Source organism: Gallinula chloropus, assembly GCF_964237585.1.
Source record: "Gallinula chloropus genome assembly, chromosome: Z".
Lineage (NCBI taxonomy): Eukaryota > Metazoa > Chordata > Aves > Gruiformes > Rallidae > Gallinula > Gallinula chloropus.
In genome coordinates this window covers 87,332,662-87,353,286 of record NC_140089.1, presented here as the reverse complement: position 1 = coordinate 87,353,286, position 20,625 = coordinate 87,332,662, and the positions used below count along the sequence as shown (strand labels likewise).

The 20,625-nt window shown below is 49.0% G+C and overlaps 1 protein-coding gene across 2 annotated transcripts in view; it reads right to left on the bottom strand.

Moving 5' to 3' along the window:
- CTIF (cap binding complex dependent translation initiation factor) overlaps nucleotides 1–20,625 on the bottom strand; it is a gene marked incomplete at both ends in the record, with an annotated part of 131,305 nt that overhangs the window by 89,495 nt on the left and 21,185 nt on the right. For both annotated transcript variants that reach the window (XM_084278201.1, XM_084278202.1), the window contains 3 exons: nucleotides 11,579–11,654; nucleotides 16,465–16,569; nucleotides 17,916–17,989. In XM_084278201.1, coding sequence (XP_084134327.1) covers nucleotides 11,579–11,654; nucleotides 16,465–16,569; nucleotides 17,916–17,989 — 255 coding nt within the window. The remainder of the gene's footprint in view (nucleotides 1–11,578; nucleotides 11,655–16,464; nucleotides 16,570–17,915; nucleotides 17,990–20,625) is intronic.

Sequence of the window (20,625 nt, the reverse complement as noted above, 5' to 3'; positions counted from 1 at the left end):
CATTCACAAAATACCTGCTGCACATCACGTAGTCCTTCCCCTGGACGGCGGGGAAAGGCGCTGTAACCCAAGCAAACGAAAATAAACCATTTTTTTTCTTTCCTTTCTCCTCAGATTTGGAAAAAAAAAAAAAAAAAAGAAAAAGAAAAGGAAGAAAGGACCCTGCTCCCAGACTGACGCCTCCAGTGTGCGCCCGCCGGGGAAGGGGTAGGCGGGGGTAGGGGGTGGGGGTGGGGGGAGTGGGGAGGTGGGGTGGGGGGGAAACGAGACGACGATATGAAAGAAAACAAAACCAGCGAATTCTGCTCCAAAAAAAGGATTAAATGGAGGTTTTCCAAAAAAACACCCCGCCATTATATAATGAGGCTTAACTCGGGAGTCACCAGGGTCACACACGGCGCAGCAGACTGGAAAAACCAAAGCGCAGTGTAGCCTTTTAATCGTTAAGCCAACCATAAAAAATATAAAACAGAAAAAAAAAACCCCAAACCCCACAAACCCAACCCCAAACTGATATTGTGATTGCATGGCAAGGTGGCTGCTCACATCTCACTCATCGTGGCCAGGGCATTTTTCTTCCCCACCACCCCGCCCCACTCTTCCCCCGTTTTTGGTGAGTTGACTCCTTGACTTTCTGTTCATCGAGGTGGTGACCTGTTTTCGGTGCTGGGAAGCGATGCTCTGAGAGGCATGGGGGGACTGTACGGGCTCCTGAAGCCTGGAGGCACACAGGGAGGGGCTGATTTGCACCAAAAGCAAAAAAACAAAGCACAAGTGAAAACGTTACCCCAACAAGCCAGGCACCAAAACCCATCGCTGGGGCTCCAGGTTAAGATTTGTGTGCAAGAAGATGATTTTTTTAAGCACGCAGGTTGTCCCTACAAATCCAACACGACCCATGGGGCCCTGCCTAGATCCCAGGTTCTCCACAGCCTTTAGATTACTCTGGTTGTATAAACACAGGAAACCCTGAGGCTCCTCCATGCTTTACATCTCCCAGTGCTGTCTACACAAGAGATCCTTGCTGTTGGGCTGAACAAGCTCCATGGATGCACTGACATGGACCGACCCCCCCAAAATGCAGGGAAACCTTTAGAAAGACACACCCTAACCCCCTCCTTTTGGAAAACCAAGATTTTCCAAAAAATCTTAGTGGCAGGAACAGACTGGCCACAACTGTCATGCCATAGCACGTTCAGGAGGTCCAGCAGCAGCAGAGGGAGCTCCTGGTACCATCAGGCTGGAAACCTGAAGATCATCCTGGACTCATGTTTTCTTTCACATGGCAACACATGCAAATTTGTGCTTCACACCTGAATCTTGAATGCTGGCTTCCCTCCATGAAATCATGGTGAGAAAAGGGTGTCTTTCTTCTCCCACTGCTCTTCAAACCATACCCCATGCAACTACCAACCCCAAACCTTCCTGTTCTTACCCAGCAAACATGCAGCGGCCCAACTTGTTAAGTCCCACGTGCAGGACTCCAACAAGGCCAAGTCCTGCACAGGGGACACAACAACCCCCAGCAGCGCTACAGGCTTGGGGGACACTGGCTGGAGAGCTGTCAGGCAGAGGAGGACCTGGGGGTGTTGGGTGGCTGCAGGCTGAACATGAGCCAGCAGTGTGACCGGGTGGCCAGGAAGGCCAATGGCATCCTGGCTTGTGTCAGACACAGTGTGGCCAGTAGGTCTGGGGAGGGGATTGTGCCCCTGGACTGGGCACTGGTGAGGCTGCACCTGGAGTGCTGGGTCCAGTTCTGGGCTCCTCACCATCAGAAGGACATTGAGGTCCTGGAGCGAGTCCAGAGAAGGGCAACCAGGCTGGGGAAGGGGCTGGAGGGCAAATCCTCTGAGGAGCAGCTGAGAGAGCTGGGGGTGTTGAGCCTGGAGAAGAGGAGGCTGAGGGGAGACCTTCTCCCCACCTCCCCTGCCCTGCCAGGAGGGTGCAGAGAGGTGGGCGATGGTCTCTTCAGCCAGGGGACAGGAGATGGGACAAGGGGCAATGGGCTCAAGCTGCCCCAGGGCAGGGGCAGCTCAGCTGGGAGGGCAAAGTTCTTTCTGGCAGAGTTGTCAGGGCCTGGCACAGGCTGCCCAGGGAGGGGGCTGAGTCCCCAGCCCTGGGTGTGTTTAACAGAGGGGAGATGAGGTGCTCAGGGATCTGTTTTAGCACAGGACAGGAACGGTTGGACTTGATGATCTTAAAGGTCTTTTCTAACCTGCTGATTCTGTGACCCAGACTTGAGGAACACATGTTTTTATGTTGTGTTTCTCCACAGCCACAAGAGGAAAGCTGGCCAGACGAAGACATACGCAGCCCACCAGCTTTAAGGAATAAAGCGTGTGGTGTAATGAGTGTCACCAGCTCCCTCCCCAGGACCAGCAAGCAGAAGCAATCCATATCTTATGTGATACCTGCTTACTTTGCCCAGCCAAGGGGAAACAAACAGTTCCTATAAGCATACATATTTTCTTTCCGTTCGGACAAGGCACCTCAAAAGAATATACAATGAGAAGCGAAATAATCAAGTGGGTCACAAAAGCAGGAAGAAATGAAGTTTTATCATTCTCCAGTGGTTTCTCTGCTCATACATTACAGGAATTTGGGTGAAAAAAAAAAAAGAAAAAAGAAAAGAATTGAAAAGAAAGCAAGCCAACAATGAGGAGTTTCTCCACAGTGGTACCAGCAGGTGAGGATGCAGATCAGAATAACCATGGGAAACATGGACACCAGGGCAGCATCGTGCTCCCAAAGGTGCAGAGACCACTTTCCTCTTGCTACTTCTCTTATCCCCACGGAAATCCTTCAGCCCCACCACCCAGCAAAGGGATTTGGGGATGGCACAAGAGTTTTCCATCACTGACCACGCCAGCACGCGTGACAGCCGAGGAGTGCCTGTCACTTTTAGAGCCAGCAGAAGTCTTGTGGAGTACCTTGAAAAATCCAAACAAACCTTGAAGGTATTTTTAAAATCCTCAAGCGAGGGACAACCCAAACGTGGGACTAGCAAGGAGCTCTGGGTTTCAGGGCTCGGTGTGCTCCCGCAGGCGAGGACGGCGTTTAATTCCCTTCATAAACAGCCTTTATTCTCCCCGCGGAAGAGACATCCAGGCGTCGTGTGAAGCAATAAATTTCCCACTTAAGGGACAATCTTTGACCAAACCACCTTGGATTGCAATAAACACTTATCCTGCCACTAAATACCTATATTTACACCCATAGCTATATATACATCTCCTCAAGCTGGACGGGATTCACTTGCCTCCAGGCAGGAAATTCGCATTTTAAGAACTTCTGGTCTTGTTTATTGTATCGGTTTCTATTTCTATAAGATCAGAGGAAAGGCAGCAGAAAGAAGGGGAGGGGCGAGCATCTTCTGGTCCAGAAGAAACTTTAAAATGCCACAGGAAACATTAACCTCGTATTTTGTCTGACAAGGGACAAGGACATCCCCCATTAGCAGGATTTTTAGAGACCGATGTGTTTCTAGGCTCTGCCAGTCCCTCTGCCAATGGGGACTTAGGCACGTCTCTCTTCTCTGGTCCTGCAGTATTTCTACTCTCTTTTTTTTTTTTGAAAGAAAAATTCCTTCCTTCCCTTTATTTTATTTTATTAAACATTCATGTCTTCCATGGAGAGCAGGGAAGAGGATTAGGAAGTGGAAATAGCCAAGCCAGCAGAAATAGTTGACCAAAGAGACATTGAGTTTTCCTTTAGGATCTTTAAAACTCCTTTTTTTTTTTTTTACTACTTGTAATAACTTTTTTATTGTTAACTTAATCATTACACTACAAATGGCTTCAGGAAAATATTCAGCAAATTCAAGGGAGTGCAGCAAAAGCTCTCTCAGATTTCTAATGAATCCTCTGGGAAAATAAAGCAGACTAAGATGTAACACCATCCAGAAGCTAAAATTCAGGCAGGATTTGGGGGGTTGGTGGGGGGAGGAAAGTTTATTGAAAGGACTGGAAAAACCCAAAACCTTTCAGGTTTGCTGCACCAAAGCAAACCTTTTTGAAAGGGAAGTCAGCTATGATGTTGGGAAAAGTCCTTCCTGTTCCCCTGCGTGTTTAAGCCAGAGCTCAATGAGGTTGACATTTTTTGAGCCTCAGGTGCCTACCAAGTTGATATTTGTACCCCAGTACAAGTCCCCATACCCCAATCAGTTAATTCCCCAGGAAACCACAGTACTCAGGTCTAAAACTACTTATGAATTTGTTAAAAGCAAAACAGAAGATGTTTCTGCATCATCCTCCCAGGGTCAGACTTACCCATTCAGCCCTCTCACTCTCTTCTCTCATATCCTTGTTGTTCTTGGCCACAAACCGAAAACCCACCATCTCCTATTGGCAAGCTTAGCTCAGGCCTGCCCCTCATCCACTTCGTGTCTACTCCTTCATCAACCTGGCCCAAGCAAAAGCTGCAAAGCAGCCAGAATCCCTCTAATTGTATTTTTCTGGAGCACAAACCAGTGCCAAACTGGGATCTCAGGAACAGAGATGGTCCAGCAGTGGACATCACCACACGGTCTTCATATCCCTACTGCTAAGGTTGGCATGTCCTTCATGTTCTCTTTCCTCCCCAGATCGTTCTCCCCACCTCCCCTGCCCTGCCAGGAGGGTGCAGAGAAGTGGGTGATGGTCTCTTCAGCCAGGGGACAGGAGATGGGACAAGGGGCAATGGGCTCAAGCTGCCCCAGGGCAGGGGCAGCTCAGCTGGGAGGGAAAAGTTCTTCCCTGGCAGAGTCGTCAGGGCCTGGCACAGGCTGCCCAGTGAGGGGGCTGAGTCCCCAGCCCTGGGTGTGTTTAACAGAGGGGAGATGAGGTGCTCAGGGATCTGGTTTAGCACAGGACAGGAACAGTTGGATTTGATGAGCTTAGAGGTCTTTTCCAACCTTGTGACTCTGTGATTCTGTGATTCAAAGTGGGCTAGGGACAAGATGGTAGATGGAGGGCAGAGACAGATGGACAAATGGGAATGTGGGTGTTCAGTGATGTATTTGATGGGGCAAGAGCAACTTCCAGAGAAAGGGAAGACCCCTCCATACAGCTGACACTGCTCCTTGGTGGGTGGAGCATTGCTCCGGACCAAGCCCTGCCAGAGCATCCCATGGGAGCAGAGATGAGGATTACATTTGTAAAAGGGGGATTTCCAAGAGGAGTCAGAGAGGTGTTGTGATGCAAGTGAGGGAGACTCAGCCTGTGGGGCATGTGTAATCCTTGGGCACCTACTCCCCTTGGTGAAAGCTGTCTGTGATGCTTGGTCAAGGGCAGGGGGTTCACAGACACACCTGGTTTTAACCCTCCTCTACTCAGGCCCTCCATCTGAGATTGAAGCTAAAGGAAGGAAGGTTTAAATTGGATATTAGGGGGAAGTATTTTACAGAGAGAGTGGTGAGGGGCTGGAAGGGGCTGCCCAGAGAGGGGGTGGGTGCCCCGTCCCTGGGGGTGTTCAGGTCCAGGTTGGCTGGGGCCCTGGGCAACCTTGTGTAGCTCCAGGCCTGGAGGTTGGTGTCCCTGCCTGTGGCAGGGGGTTGGAGCTCTGTGACCCTTGGGGTCCCTCCCAACCCAGACCAGCCTGTGATTCTGTGATTCTATGATCTCTGCTAGAAGGCTCACTGTGACAGAAGGGGCACCAAACTCAGCCACCGGTGAGAGAAACACCTTCCCCCTCCACGCACCCGGGGACCCCTACTCTGAGCGTGCACCCTGAGCCTGGGGTGGGCACAGCGGGATGGAGAGCAGCACGACCCGGCGCAGCCGCAGCAGAGCGAGGTCTCTGCTTGGGAAAAAAGCCTTGTTTCTTCTTCTGCGTGGCCGCAGTGCCCTCTAGTGCTGCTGGGCTCCCCTTGGCCACCAGCCCTGTCCCCTCGGCCTCCAAATTCAACCTTCAGAGCCATGCCAGGCACCCTTCACCTTCCTCCTTGCTCATCCCAAACCCGAACCCAGCTGACCCAACTGAAGGGGGGAGAGGACCTCAGCGCTTCCCATCCTGGCAGGAGCTAATTAACAGGCTCACCATTCTCCAAGCAACAGGGCAGCCTGGCCCTAGACCTGCACAACTGACCAGTACCAGGAATGACAACAAAAAAAGGCACTTCTGTGCCCACCAGATTGGGAAGCCACCCCCCTGTGAACCATGAGACAAAATCACTCAGTCTTCTGCTTCAACTGGGTGGCAGCCAGAAAATAAAACCCTCCCTGAGAAACCAGAAACCAGCTCTGAACCCTAACAATAATAATACTAACACCACCACCAGTGCTGCTACTACTACTACTGCTACTATTAGGAGCAGAAATGCCAGAGCTGGTGGCCATTTCCTTTGTGCAGCAAATAAGTCTGCTATGTGGTATGAAAGACCACCACAATCTGAAGAAAAAAAAACAACCCTGGAAGAGACACCCTCTTCTGCAGAGATGATAAAATTTCTGGTATTTATACCTGGTTACAGCTACTGTGCTCTATTCCCAGAGCCCAGGCTTGGTCCTTGTGAGAGCCTGCTTGGCAGACAAGCCAGCCTTGATCCAGGCTTCTCCTCTCTGGTTCTCTGGAGACAGCATTATCTCATCTGCCTTCCTCGGTCAACGGTGGCATTAACATGGGTGGCATTAATGGTCCCATTAACATGGAAGGGATGCTGAAGGGGTTACAGGTGACCATGGTAATTTGCCCTCTCAGCCCAAGGAGATGGTCATTGTCAGATCAGTTAAATGCAACCAAAAAACCAGGCCACAGAAAGCCCATATCCTACTGGAAGTCACGGCAAAACCAACAGTTTTTAGCTCAGCAGGGCAGATCTGACTCCCAATATGTTGTGACCTATACTCAAGTAAACCTTGGCTCTTTGTCAGGGACTTTCCACAGTGGTTTTAGCAGTTACAGTATTGGAAAGACCCTTGGGATATGGGAGGCTGTCTTGTTAGACTAGAAACCTTCTCTGAAGGCAATGCCATGCCTACACGCTCTGGATGGAGTCCAGAAGGATCTAGGGGTGGGGAAAAAAAAATCCCCTAGACTCTGGCTCCTAGGGAGCCACTCCAACTTGTTCATAGAAGTGTTGGACACATAAATCATGTCAGGGTTAGACCCTGTGGCAGGAGGGACACAGAGCACACAGGGCACACCACACAGACCAGGTCACTCCCAGTGCAGGGGAATGCCAAAGACATGAGCCCACCCAGCTCCACTGGTGCAGAACAGCCTACTGAAAGAGGACCACACTGTTGTGGCCAAGGCTCTGCAAGAGAAGGGGTCTGGGCTGGCTTACAAGCTGGCTAAAATGAGAACTGCCCAACTTTGCAGTGCAGGAAGAGCAGGCAAGAGAGGATGTGGAGAAGATGAGGACTCTGTGGTGATAGTAAATAACACCACCCCACCAAAGGGCCATCCCTGAGATCCAAAGACACCTATCCCCCTGCCACCACCAGCCTCAAAGGGTCAGTGGTCTGTAGAGTCCAGGGGCAAGCCCTCACACCAGGGCTAGGCATCAGCCTTCTCTCTTTGTATGCAGAGTGACAGCAGAGGGGATGCTTGACCAGAATCCACCCTTCTACCACTGGACACCTGGTTTGGCTTCATCTCTCTTAAGGAACCTGCCATATCAGAACACATCCATGTTTGAGCCATGATGAGATACATCCAGAGTATGTATCTCTGTGTTCCTTGCAGAGCTGACAGGGACAGGACACGGGTATCCTCAGATGGGAATCACCCAACCTTCTCTAGACCTCCCTGCTGAGATGCAACACATCATGACCTGACAAGCCCATCCTTATTCTACGTCAAGAACCCCAAGTGACAAGCCTATGCACAGGTCCCACCTTCACCCACAACATCTCTGCACTTAAATTGTAAAGTCTGTTTTGAAGACACTTGTCAGTGAGGAGGAGTTAATGAGAGTGGTCAGGAATACCTGTTAGGTGCTGAAATTAAGCTGGGATCTCAGCATGGTCAGGAATCCTGGGGCTTCTAAACCTGCTTGGACAAAGCCAGGAATACAATGGTGCTAAGAGGAACAGGAACAACTTACAGAGCCTGAATTTCTTCTAAGAAACTGCTCCCTTGTTTCTCATCTGACAAGGAAGCTGGATGACAACCGTAGCCAGGAGAGAAAAAGCAGTTTATTGTAACCACTGAGCATATGACAAAAAAAGGTCAAAAATCAATAAGGAAATGGAAGGAGATGAGCTGTGAGGCAATTAGGACATGAAACCAAACAATATCAATGCTGTCTTCCAAGTTTACCCCGTGGCACCAGTAAAGCCCAGCAGGCCTTTCAAAAGTGCCACATAATTTCTACCTCCTAGAACACAAGACAAGGAGCAGCTGGCCAGAGAAGGCACAGCCACACTGTTCAGAGGAGGGCAGGCCCATCCCAAAGGCATGAGTCCAGCAAACTGAAAGCCAAAGACTGCAAGATGCCCGTCCAGAAACCACTTGGGACATGTCCCAAAACTCTCTGCTCATTTCTAGCAGCATTCAGAGCATGTCCCTGTGGCATGCAGCCTCCCAGATCCTTTGTGAGCTACAGCAGCTTCACAGGGAGGATTGGAGAATATGCTGGAGGACGTGACCTCTTGGGTTCTCTTCTCTGGTAGGTGTAGAGTTTGCCAAGGGCTCGCAGTCTGAAGACCACACCTAGGACTGGGGCATTCACTGTGACACATCCAAGCCTGACAGCCTTTCCAGAAGTTTGCCAAAGGGAGCAAAAGCAAAACACACTGGCCAAGCCCTCTCCGTGACGTCTTTGTGATGCCAAGATGGTTATATGGTCGCCTCCAACACACCAGCTGAGGTGAGAACGGAGAGGGTGATGAAGACTGGCTCCACAGCTGAGCTGACACCCCTCTGACACAGCAGACAACCAATCCTCCCCAGCGTGCAGTAAAAAGCAGACCTTATGAATGGGGAACACTTATCTCCAAATGATTATTTTCTCCCAAAGTCACTTTTTTGGCAGCACTGAGGTGAATCGGTGCCCAAGTCCAACCACAGACTCCTGTGAGTAAGGCCAGATGAAGAGGCTTACGGCTCACGAGGCCGAGTCAAAGCGATGACCTCATGTGCTCCTAGCCACGAAGCCTTCAAAACAAAGCCTGTTTTACCGGTTAATAAATAAAGACATTTAAAAAAAAAACCTAAAAAACCCACACCAGATGAGCCTTGAAAGGATGGGGCAGGAGGAAGCTCCAAAACGACGCTGTCACGAAGGAATTGCGGGGCTGGATCCTCCTGCCTGTGTCCACGAGGTGGCAGAGCACGCCCTGCTGTGAAGCCAAGAGCATCTCCAAGGAGCAGGATGGACACATTCTCCAGTTTCAAAACAGAAAGCTGGCAACGGGCATTTTTCCCTCAGACAGCTATGAAGAAAGAGGGTTTGGGGAGGAGGTTGCTTTGGGTTTTGTTTATCTTTTCATCTTTTAATCGACAAATAGTCCCAGCCTTTCCTTGGAACTTTTTGTTAAAACACTATTGAGAGATTCCAGCAGCAAAACTCGTCTGTGAATATATTAATGCCCAGATATCCAGAATATCCTGCTAAGCCCATCGAGGAGTCACTGTATTTCTCTCTAGAGACACACACACCGACCTGGATGTACACTGGAAACTAGTTCCAGATTCATGTCCTATGTCTGTCATACCTTACCATCCAAGGGACCCAAATTTCCAAGACAGCCTGCAAATAAGACTCACTGCCTCTCTCAAACTCGGTGCTCTTATCCCTGCTGTAACTGCTGAAGCACATTCAGCAGCAGAACATCTGCAGCCACGTTGCACTGGAGGATGATCGGATGACCAGCCCAGTTGCACTGGAGGATGCTCGGATGATCGCCCCCCTCTGTCCATGCACGGCTGCTGTAGGCAGCCCATCAGATCTTAAACACAGTCAGAATAAGAGTTTATACTTCTCCAACATGAAAAACCTCTTCTCCAGGGAAGGATACAAACATAACCACAGTTTGAGCAAGCCCCGTGGAAGGAGAAAGGCTTTTCTTCCCTATGCTCACACGGGTATTTTCCCTTCTGCCCCCAGGTTCTGTGCTCCACAGAGCCCTTGAAAACAAAGGATAAAGACCAGCAAAAATCATTGTCAGCACTGCACGACCACATTCAAGCCCAGATAACAATGATATGTCAGGCTTACACCAGCTGTCTGCAAGTATTTCACTTGTCAACACCGAGCAAGATAAATCCTCACTCAGAGCTACCCAGCTCCTCATTCCCACAGGCACATGTGACTCTACATGCCTAGGTAAATGAGTCTCCTGAAGAACACAGCGTTGCATGAGTCTGCCCAGAGGCACAAACAAAAGACACAATCCAGAATTCCCACTAGCCCTTCCAGCTTAGAGCTCCCACACTAAGAACTAAGCTAGACATGAAGGCAGGTATTGGTATTAATTCACCAGAGTCAATGGGCACAACCTGGTGTGAGGATAGGATGAGATGATAACCAGACCAGGAGGACCTGGCTTATTTAACAACTGTCAATTACAAAAGAAATTAAAGCCTAGGGAAGAACGTCAGCTCCTCTCACTGAGGATGGTTTGATTCCTCATTTCCAATTATTCCCCAGGGAAGAAAAAAAAAACCAACCCAACAACCTTGTTTTGCAGAATTACTGGGGTCTGTTTCAGCTGAACCTAATGTTTTCTCCCTGTGACCTAAAGTCCAGACATACCAAGCATGGAAGAGACTGAGCAGAACACAGCTGCAGGCAGCAGCTCCTCCCTGCCAAAGTCAGCAGCTCTCCTCCACTCTTTCCACTGGTTCGTGCATTTAGTGCCAGTTAGCCCCCCCAGATGAAGCAGTCAGGTCCTTACGTGGCTTGCAGGGCGAGCAAGGCCTTTCCCCTCACATGACACATGAGCAAGAAGCCTGGCAAGCTCTTCTCTCAGCACCAAAAAGGGTAATGCTACCAAGGCACACGAGATGTCTCTGTCCTTCCCTGACACTGAGCTCCTCTGAGGACCAGGGCTATGGAAAGTGAAATAATTACACCATGCTGACAAGTTAACCTATTCATTGTTGGGGTTGTTTTTAAACTGAGGGCTGTTCCCCAACATCTGAGCATCAAAAGCCATTTAACTGCGACTACCAAAACTGGGAGAGAGGGGTAGGTCTGGAGAAGAAAAGCCTGGAGAAAAGGTAGACATGGAGGACCACTGAACGCAAACACAGGCACACCCCACAGAGGAAACACCTGAGTCAGCACACCACCACTGCTGGCTTCCTGGCAGCAAGTGATTTTGCAGCTGTCAGGAGGCTCCATGCCCTCCTGAACCTCCTACACTAAAATATATGAGCCCTGCACACACACCCACATGTGTGTGTATATGCATGTAGCCTATACTGTCCTCCCAACAGAGCCCCCATGGTAACTACTCCTGCCCAGCACTGAGGCTGACTGCAAAGCCTCCTGAAACCACCGAGATAAACCTCCACTACAAACCACAGAGGTTCCAGCAGCTCATCCAGCCCAGGCTTTCCCATTTCTGAGGAGGGTTTCCTAAGGAAAGGTAAAGCAAGGAGCTGCCAGTCTCCACCATACCACAGGCAAGAGATGTCCTCATCACCTTACCTGCCAGACTGGGAGGACTTTCTCTATGTCGTTCAGGTTGATGCTGTCGCCATCCTCGTATTTCCCTTTTCCAAGCCTGTGGCAAGAAGAAAACAAAACCAAAACCAGATGAGATTCAACAAAAGCAGGTGTAGAGTCTTTCACCTGGGAAGGGATAACTGCTGGGATCAGTACAGGCTGGGGCATGACCTGCTGGAGAGGAGCTCTGAGGAGAAGAACCTGGGGGTGCTGGTGGGTGACAGGGTGGCCATGAGCCAGCAGTGTGCCCTGGGGGCTGAGAGAGACAATGGGATCCTGGGGGCATCAGGAGGAGTGTGGGCAGCAGGTGACAGGAGGGGATCCTCCCCCTCTGCTCTGCCCTGGTCAGGCCCCATCTGGAGTGTTGTGGCCAGTTCTGGGCTCCCTGGTATAAAAAGGACAGGGATCTCCTGGAGAGAGTCCAAAGAAGGGCTACGGAGATGCTGAAGGGCCTGGAGCATCTCCCCTGTGAGAAAAGGCTGAGTGAGCTGGGGCTGTTCAGCCTTGAAAAAGAAGCCTGAGAGGGGATCTGATCAGTGTTTATCAATATCTGAAGGGTGGGACACAGGGGGACATGGGCAGCCTCTTCTCAGTGTCTGTGGGGACAGGACAAGGGGCGATGACCTCAAGTTGGAGCACAGGGAATTCCACACCAATCTGGGGAAGAAATTCTTCTCACTGAAGGTGAGGGAGCCCTGGGACAGGCTGCCCAGGGGGTGTGGAGTCTCCTTCTCTGGAGAGATTCCAGCCCCATCTGGATGCCTCCCTGTGCAATATGAGCTGGGGAGATGCTTTGGCAGGGGGGTTGGACCTGATGATCTCTTGAGGTCCCTTCCAACCCCTATGATTCTATGAAAACCTAGTGAAACCTGGCTGGAACTAAGTTAATTTTCTATTGCAGCACACGGGGAAGATTAATTCTTGTTTGCAAAGGACCCTGGTGGAAACAAAAAGTCTCTGCGAAGCGACTAAGCCGCCTCTCCAAAACACTCCCACAGAGGTGTAAAGGTGTTAATACAAAATGAAATGCTTTCCCCCCCAGTTCTCTCCACCTGCACCACCCATCACGGCCTCCAGATGCTTTTGGCAGCAGCAGCAGTGAGAAAACCAGGGGCAGTCCTGAGCCGTAGCGCCGGGTGATTCAATTCCCAGACCAAACGAAACCCCAAGTACAGCCCATTTGTTAAAAGACATAATCATAATAATACAAGGAGAAAAAAAATAATGCAACATAATAAAAGATTTTTCCTTTGAAGCACTTCTCATCTGTTGGTCTCCACGGGAGCTCCTGTTCCCCTGCTGAGAAACGTGTCAGCGAACAAGCACAAACACCCATCTCAGACAGCGAACGGCGATGGGCAGGAACACAGACACACGGTTTGAAACGTGAAGCAGAAATAAAACGGGGTGAGAAGCCACACTCTGACAGACCAGACCCAGAGCTGGCAGCTGAGAGACTTTCTTTGATCAAGAAAGAGGGGGAAAAATATAAATAGATCCAAAGATAATTAGTAACTGGATGCAGAGAGCAGGAGAGATGCAGAAGAAGAAAAAATGGTCAATAAATATCATCCTTCTACGTATATAAACAACTGAGGTCATCTGTTTCCATCATGCAAATAATATATATATATTATTTATAATATATTATTTATAATAAATATATATGAAAACATATATATTTATATTCACTTATATATGTGGCAGGGGCGGTTGGAGCTCTGTGATCCTTGGGGTCCCTTCCAACCCATGCCATTCTATGATTTGATGATAATGTACTTTTTTTGTTGATTAGTGACAAGGTATTGCTCAATAACATGAATTAGACATAAACTTTGGTAGCAGCAGGTCCAGGTAATCAGCCCTCGTAAGTCAGAGAACAGCAAATCTTGATGAAAAGACAGCAAATGGGGTAAAAATAAAACTGCAGAAAAGCAGCATGTGCTGAAGCACCAGGCTTGAAAACCAGCCAGTTGAACAGAAACAATTTATTAACACCCTAATTGATTTATGGTGTTAATCAGTGGTGTTCAACGGACGACTTTCCCTCACAGAGGAAGCAGTGGCTTTGATTTGCAACTGCAAAAATATAGCATATGTGTGTATGTGTATGTATGTGTATATAATGTGTATATATATGTGTACATATTATACAGTATATGTATATATGCATATATGTATAATATGCATATATAGCATATGTCTACAGTATATATGTATACATAATGTATAAAATTTTATATATTACATACACTATGTAATATATAATATCATATACAGAAATATAGGTTTGACCTTATTTTTCTCACTTTTCTAACATATTTTTCATATATGTATGTTTTTATATATACACATATACTGTATTTGTATGTAAAATATACTTATTTTAGATAATATTCTATTTTATATAGAATATTTATATGCTATTTATAATATTTATATGCTATTTATAATATTTATATACATTTCTTATATTATATAAATATATATAATATATTATATAAAGACTATATTAATATAATATAGTCTTTATTTTTATATATAGTATTTTATATATAGTATATATGTGTATATATAGTACATATGTATATATAAAACCCATACATATATGAAAAAATATGTGGAAAAAAGTGAGAAAAATAAGGTCAAACACCCAGGGACAAATAATACCAGTTTCAGGTACAAACAGGCAAGTGTATGGTAGGAAGAAGGTACTCTGCTGGGGGTGGGAAGTGTTCCAGGGTGAATGTCTGAGGCTGGACTGCAGCAGGGGATGAGGAGGCATGGAATAAGGGGACGAAGGCAGCTTTTCCCTACAGGCAGCAGAGCTCAGCCTGAAGTACAGGACCACAGGTAGCTCTGGCAGTCACGTTTCGGAGAGAGGGTCCAGAAACTTCCTTAAGAGTATGATGGGGAAACCTAAAGTGATACGTGGGCTTGGGAAGATACCTGGAATTAATAGAAAATAGAGCTACAGACGGTTGTTTGAACTGGAAGAGTGGAAAAAAAGCACAGCAAGAGCCCAACACTGGAAATTAAAGCCAGGTAAATTCAGGTCAGAGATGAGGTACAGCTCCCCAGTCTTCCTTAACCACTCCACCACCAAACTCAGGATCTGTAAATAAGATCAGATGCCTTCCTGGAGTGAAAGGCACCAGCCCAGCAAAAGACACTTGAGGTCAGTGAACTGGATGGGACTGAATGACACAGCCAACCTCGGGCAAGCGACTGGACTACGGAATGAAACGGTCCCTTTGATATTTAATGTGCAGAAATCACACACCAAACAGTCACTTTTGGCTTCCTGGTTTTGTTTCTTATTTAATTTAAATATCAGATTTCTCATTGTGCAGCTAGCATGTTAAAACCCTGAGTCAAGCAAGAGGGAAGATGCCCAGGAAGTAGGTGGAGATGCCTGAAGGTTCAGCAACCACACTCAGCACAGATTCCGCACGGAGAACTGACGGATGCACAGCAGAGACCGCCTCAGAAATTAAATCTAATTACAAAATAAAACCAGCTTTGTCTGTGCTCTCTCTATTCTCATGCAGATTCCTTTTATGTCCTGCATTTTGGGAGATGCACTGCTTGTGCTCATGGCATCTGTTTAATTTTTCCATGCACACACTGGTTTTTATTGTCCTTTTTACTGGTGCAGTATTTAGGAGGGATTAAGTATCTCCTCTCCATACTGCCTCCTCTACCTGTCTACACCCTGGGCAGGGTACAGGAAGAACTGGAGGCAGAACCATAAATCAGGCCCTCCTGCATCCTCCTTATTACGTGGCTGGTGGGATCATCTGGCAAGTGCCATCTATCACGGAGCACAGCCTAAGTTATTTTACAGAGGCCCCTTCATCTCCCTTTTCAGAACCATCTGTAGAAATGGGAGTAAACATGACTAAAGCACTTAGTGACTCAGAAACTGAGCGTTACGTTGTTCCAAAAATTCTGAAAATTGCTGTTTATATACCTGCAGTAAACACTCACAGCTCAAAGGCAATAAAACAAAAAAGCCTCACACCGTTGTCTGGTCCTGCCTGTTGCTACATGGTGCATGAGCCTCCTGCAGATGCTGAACCTGGGCTGGGGTGGGATTGGATTGCTAGCCTGGTGCTTCTAAATGAGATACACAGAAAGGGGTGGGAAGGGACCTCCAGAGATCATCAGGTCCAACCCCCCTGCCAAAGCAGGGTCCCTAGGACAGGTCACACAGGTCCAGATGGGGCTGGAATCTCTCCAGAGAAGGAGACTCCACACCCCCTGGGCAGCCTGTCCCAGGGCTCCCTCACCCTCACGGGGGAAAAGTTCTTCCCCACATTGGTGTGGAACTCCCTGTGCTCCAACTTGAGCCCATCCTGTCCTGTCCCCACAGACACTGAAAAGGGGCTGCCCATTTCCCCCTGCTTAAGATATTTATAAACATTAAGATATTTATAAACATGAATAAGGTCCCCCCTTACTCTTCTTCTCTCCAGGCTGAACAGCCCCAGCTCACTCAGCCTTTCCTCACAGGGGAGATGTTCCAGGCCTTTAATCATCTCTATAGCCTCCTCTGGACTCTCTCCAGGAGATCCCTGTCTTTTTTATCCCAGGGAGCCCAGAACTGGCCACAACACTCCAGGTGGGGCCTGACCAGGGCAGAGCAGAGGGGGAGGATCCCCTCCTTTGGCCTGTAGTGTGAGCATCTCTGCTCCAGCTCAGAACTGCACGATAAAGGACCCAGACAGACCAATCATGACATCCTCAAAACCCAGGCGTGGTCCAGCACCTTTTCCCTCCTGTTCTCCACACAAGCCATGCCATCAGCTTTCTGTCTGCAAGGGAGAAGCCAGACACCTTGCTGGGTGTCCTGGCATCGCACTCACCCTTCTCTGTCTATGTGAGGCAGCGGGTGTTTGGAGGTGTTTCGCAGCTTCCTGTGAAACTGGGTGAAATCTAGTTTCTCCGGCTGCAAGTCCCACGTCGCACCACTAGAAGAGAGAAGCAGGGAAAGACAAAGAAAGGAAGTCCACCACTGATTAAACTCCACTGAGCTGAATGGCAGAGGGCACATCAGGGACTGAAGATGAGGGAAGATGGTACCTCTGGAGGCACCACTCCCTGCCACAGAGCACACGGATGTTGGCCTCCCACCTCCATGCTGCTTTCATAGAATCATAGAATCCCAGACTGGTCTGGGTTGGAAGGGACCCCAAGGATCACAGAGCTCCAACCCCCCTGCCACAGGCAGGGACACCAACCTCCAGGCCTGGAGCTACACAAGGTTGCCCAGGGCCCCATCCAACCTGGCCTTGAACACCCCCAGGGATGGGGCACCCACCCCCTCTCTGGGCAGCCCCTTCCAGCCCCTCACCACTCTCTCTGCAAAGAACTTCCCCCTAAGATCTCATCTCCCCCTTCCCTCCTCCAGCTTCACTCCAGCCCCCTTGTCCTGCCAGTGTCTGCCCTTTGAACAAGCCCATTCCCCTCCTGTTCCTCTGCTCCCTTCAGGGACTGGGAGGCTGCAGTGAGGTCCCCCCACAGCCTTCTCTTCTCCAGGCTGACCCAGCCCAGCTCCCTCAGCCTCTCTTTGTAGGGGAACTGCTCCAGCCCTCTGATCATCTTCGTGGCTCCTCTGAACCCTCTCCAACAGTTCTACATCTTTTTTGTATTGCTTTACCACATTTCTTTTAGTTTCTCTATTTTTGGAGGTGATAAGCTCCTATTGCTTGCACTAACTCTCTAGTGATGGAGCACACACCTTGCTAACTCTGCTTGCTCTCTGTATCAAGGGGATATCACAACAGGTGGTGTTCTGATCCATACAATGGAGATGTTCTCTCTGGCCCTGCACAACATGCTCAATCCAATGGCCTGGAGCAAGTTCTACATGGGAACTCAGCCCCTGCAGAGAGAGAGATGTATAAAACTGGACAGAGAGCCTATTTCACCACTTTCCCTATGCTGAAGCAGCAGCTGAAAAGCTCTGTGCAGCAACTGTGAAGCCAATGCATGATCACACCACCAATTAAAGGAAGAAAAGTCCTGGAGCAGTAGCTTAGAGCTGCCTCAGGTCTTGCCTGTGCAGCTCCCAGGTGATTACAAGTCACCGTATCAGTACAGGTTTCAGGTGTCTGGGCTGCACACCTACCCAGCAGCCTCTCCTAAGCATGTAGGACGCTTGACAGAGGCTGATTGTGCTCAGTGCCTCAGGCTAAATGGGGAGCAGCGATGGTACTTACTGGTGCTGGGTACTGGCAGGATGGATAAACGGGCAAAGAGCAGGGGAGGGGGTCACAGTCCATCTCTCTCTTAAAGTGTTTCAGGAGCAGCTTACCTGAAGGAGTCAAACGTGTTGGCAGCCCAGATGTCCGTGCCCAGCATGTCAAGCGAGCTCTCCTTGTTGCCATTCTAGGAGGGAGGGAAAGGTGGTTACTGTCTGGAAGGGACAGGGCGCTATCCAGACCAGGGCACAGCCTGGCACAGCCCCTCCTGCTGCCAGCCACAGAGGTGTCCCAGCTCTGCCCGTGGGCTTCTCTGCTCCTGGGTGGATCCACACACACACACACACACACAGTCCCCTCACCTGCTGCAAAAGCCGTGGAGGCAAGAAGTGACAGGGTCTCAGCCTCAGGGTCACAAAGCAGTGCAGACCATGGAGCAGACAACACGTAGGTTCAGCTCTGACTCCGGCCGTGTACCCCACAGCCCACAACCTCCAGGACCCTCCAGAGTCCAGTGGGCAGGTTGACATACTGGCCATGAAGACACCCAGCCCCAGAGTCACAGAACAGCTGAGGTGGGAAGTGACATCTAGAGCTCATCTGGTGCAACCCTCCTGCTCAAGCAGGGCCTCCTACAGCCAGATGTCCAGGGCCACATCCAGATAGCTTTTTGAATATCCCCAAAGATGGAGATACCCTTCACCAGCAGCTACGAGACCCTGCTGTCACCAGTAAGGATGGGAAAAGTCACCCTGCTCCTCAGAAATTATTGATGGAACAGTTTGGGTTGGAAGGGACCTCAAAGCCCACACGGTCCCACTCTCCACTAGCCCACGCTGCCCAAAGTCCCATCCAACCTGGCCTTGACCACTTCCAAGGGGGAGACTCTACAACCTCTCTGGGCAACCTGTAGCTCCTCCAGTGACTCACAGAGGCATGACCTCTGGCTCTAACAACAGGCAGGGCATGTCAGAACCCTGCCCCGTGCCTCCTCTGCGATGCACACCAGAAAATGAGTTCACATGGTGATTTGGGTACACATCCCACCCACACCAAGGTGACAGGTCCTTCCCTTGAGAAGTAAAAGCTCAGCAGTATAATCAAGTGAGAATTAAGAGAAACCTCCACCAAGCAGCAAAGCACCTCATTTTTTTCCCATGCAGCTGCTTTTTGGCTAAAGCTAGACCTCACATCAACCTTCCATGGCTCCTTTACAACCACCAGCAGGTGTACAGAAAGAGAGGTGTGCCCTCTTCACCCGTTACCAAGTGAAGAACTGAAGCACGTTGGATTTTGCTGGGACCATTCAGGAAGTCAACCTTAACTCACACCAGTATGGGATGGACAGGTAAATGCATCACAAGCAGGGAATCCCATACTACTGATCCCCTCCTTGACATCTCTCACACAAACCCAGGTCATTCACACACTCAGATTATTGAAGTCTTTCCACCTAAATTGTCCCACTGTGGTGAGGCAAGGGATGGGAAAAGGCGCTTTCAGACATTCCCAATCCTATAACTTCTGCCATTTTCAAATATTAATAATAATAATAATAATAATAATAATAATAATAATAACCCAGGCACCAAAAGCTCATTAAAAATGTGACCATTTCTTAATGAAGTCCCAGACCTCAATGTGCACGTGCTGTGTGCAGCCTTTTCCCAATGAGCAGGGCATGTGTCCTCCATGCACACTGTGGATGATACTCCAGAGACACACCACTCCCTTTTTAATCTCCTCCAAGGGGTCTGTGGATTATAATTTTAACTTCCAAGGATCTTTTTTTTTATTTCTTTTTCTTTTTTTTTGTAGGGGTGGGAAGGGACCTCCAGAGATCATGGGGTCCAATCCCCTGCCAAAGCAGGGTCCCTAGGACAGGTCACACAGGTCAGTGTCCAGATGGGGCTGGAATCTCTCCAGAGAAGAAGACTCCACACCTCCTGGGCAGCCTGTCCCAGGGCTCCCTCACCCTCACTAGGAAGTTCTTCCCCAGATTGGTGTGGAACTCCCTGTGCTCCAACTTGAGGCCATCGCCCCTTCTCCTGTCTCCACATCTGCAGGTCAACATGTCTCTGCACAGAAACAACAAACTACCAGAAATACACAACATTCTCCTTATCAATTGTGGGGGGTGAGCTTTTTATTTTAGGCAAATAGAAATGAAATTTTCTCCCGCCAAGAAGAAGTTAGTTTTCTGACTCCTTAGAAGCATCTTTGTGCAGGGTAATGAAAATACACATGTGCAGATCTTTATAGCTGTCACCCAAAGGAGAGATACCTGTTCTTGCAGACAGATCCATTTCTCTTTCCATTTCACAGAATCACAGGATCACAAGGTTGGAAAAGACCGCTCCTGTCCTGTGCTAAACCAGATCCCTGAGCACCTCATCTCCCCTCTGTTAAACACACACAGGGCTGGGGACTCAGCCCCCTCCCTGGGCAGCCTGTGCCAGGCCCTGACAACTCTGCCAGGGAAGAACTTTGCCCTCACAGCTGAGCTGAACCTGAATTTCTTGTGGAAATGGGGTATTTTAAGAACCTGTCAATGAACAAGCTACCATAGGATTGCCTAAAAGTAAAGCACTCGTGTTCAAGGAGAAAGGCTGGGAACATGTAACCAGTTGCAATGAGGCTGAAACAAATCAGCAGTAAAGACACTAAATAGCAAAGCTTTAAGGTAACACAGGTTCCTGCTGTGATGGGTCATGTCCTGAAGGTGCTACCCAAATTCAGCTGTTGCAGTGCCTCTGAAGAGCCCCATCACGGTCCCTGAGATTAAGCACCCAGCATTTACATTCCAAAGCCTGGCTCAAAATC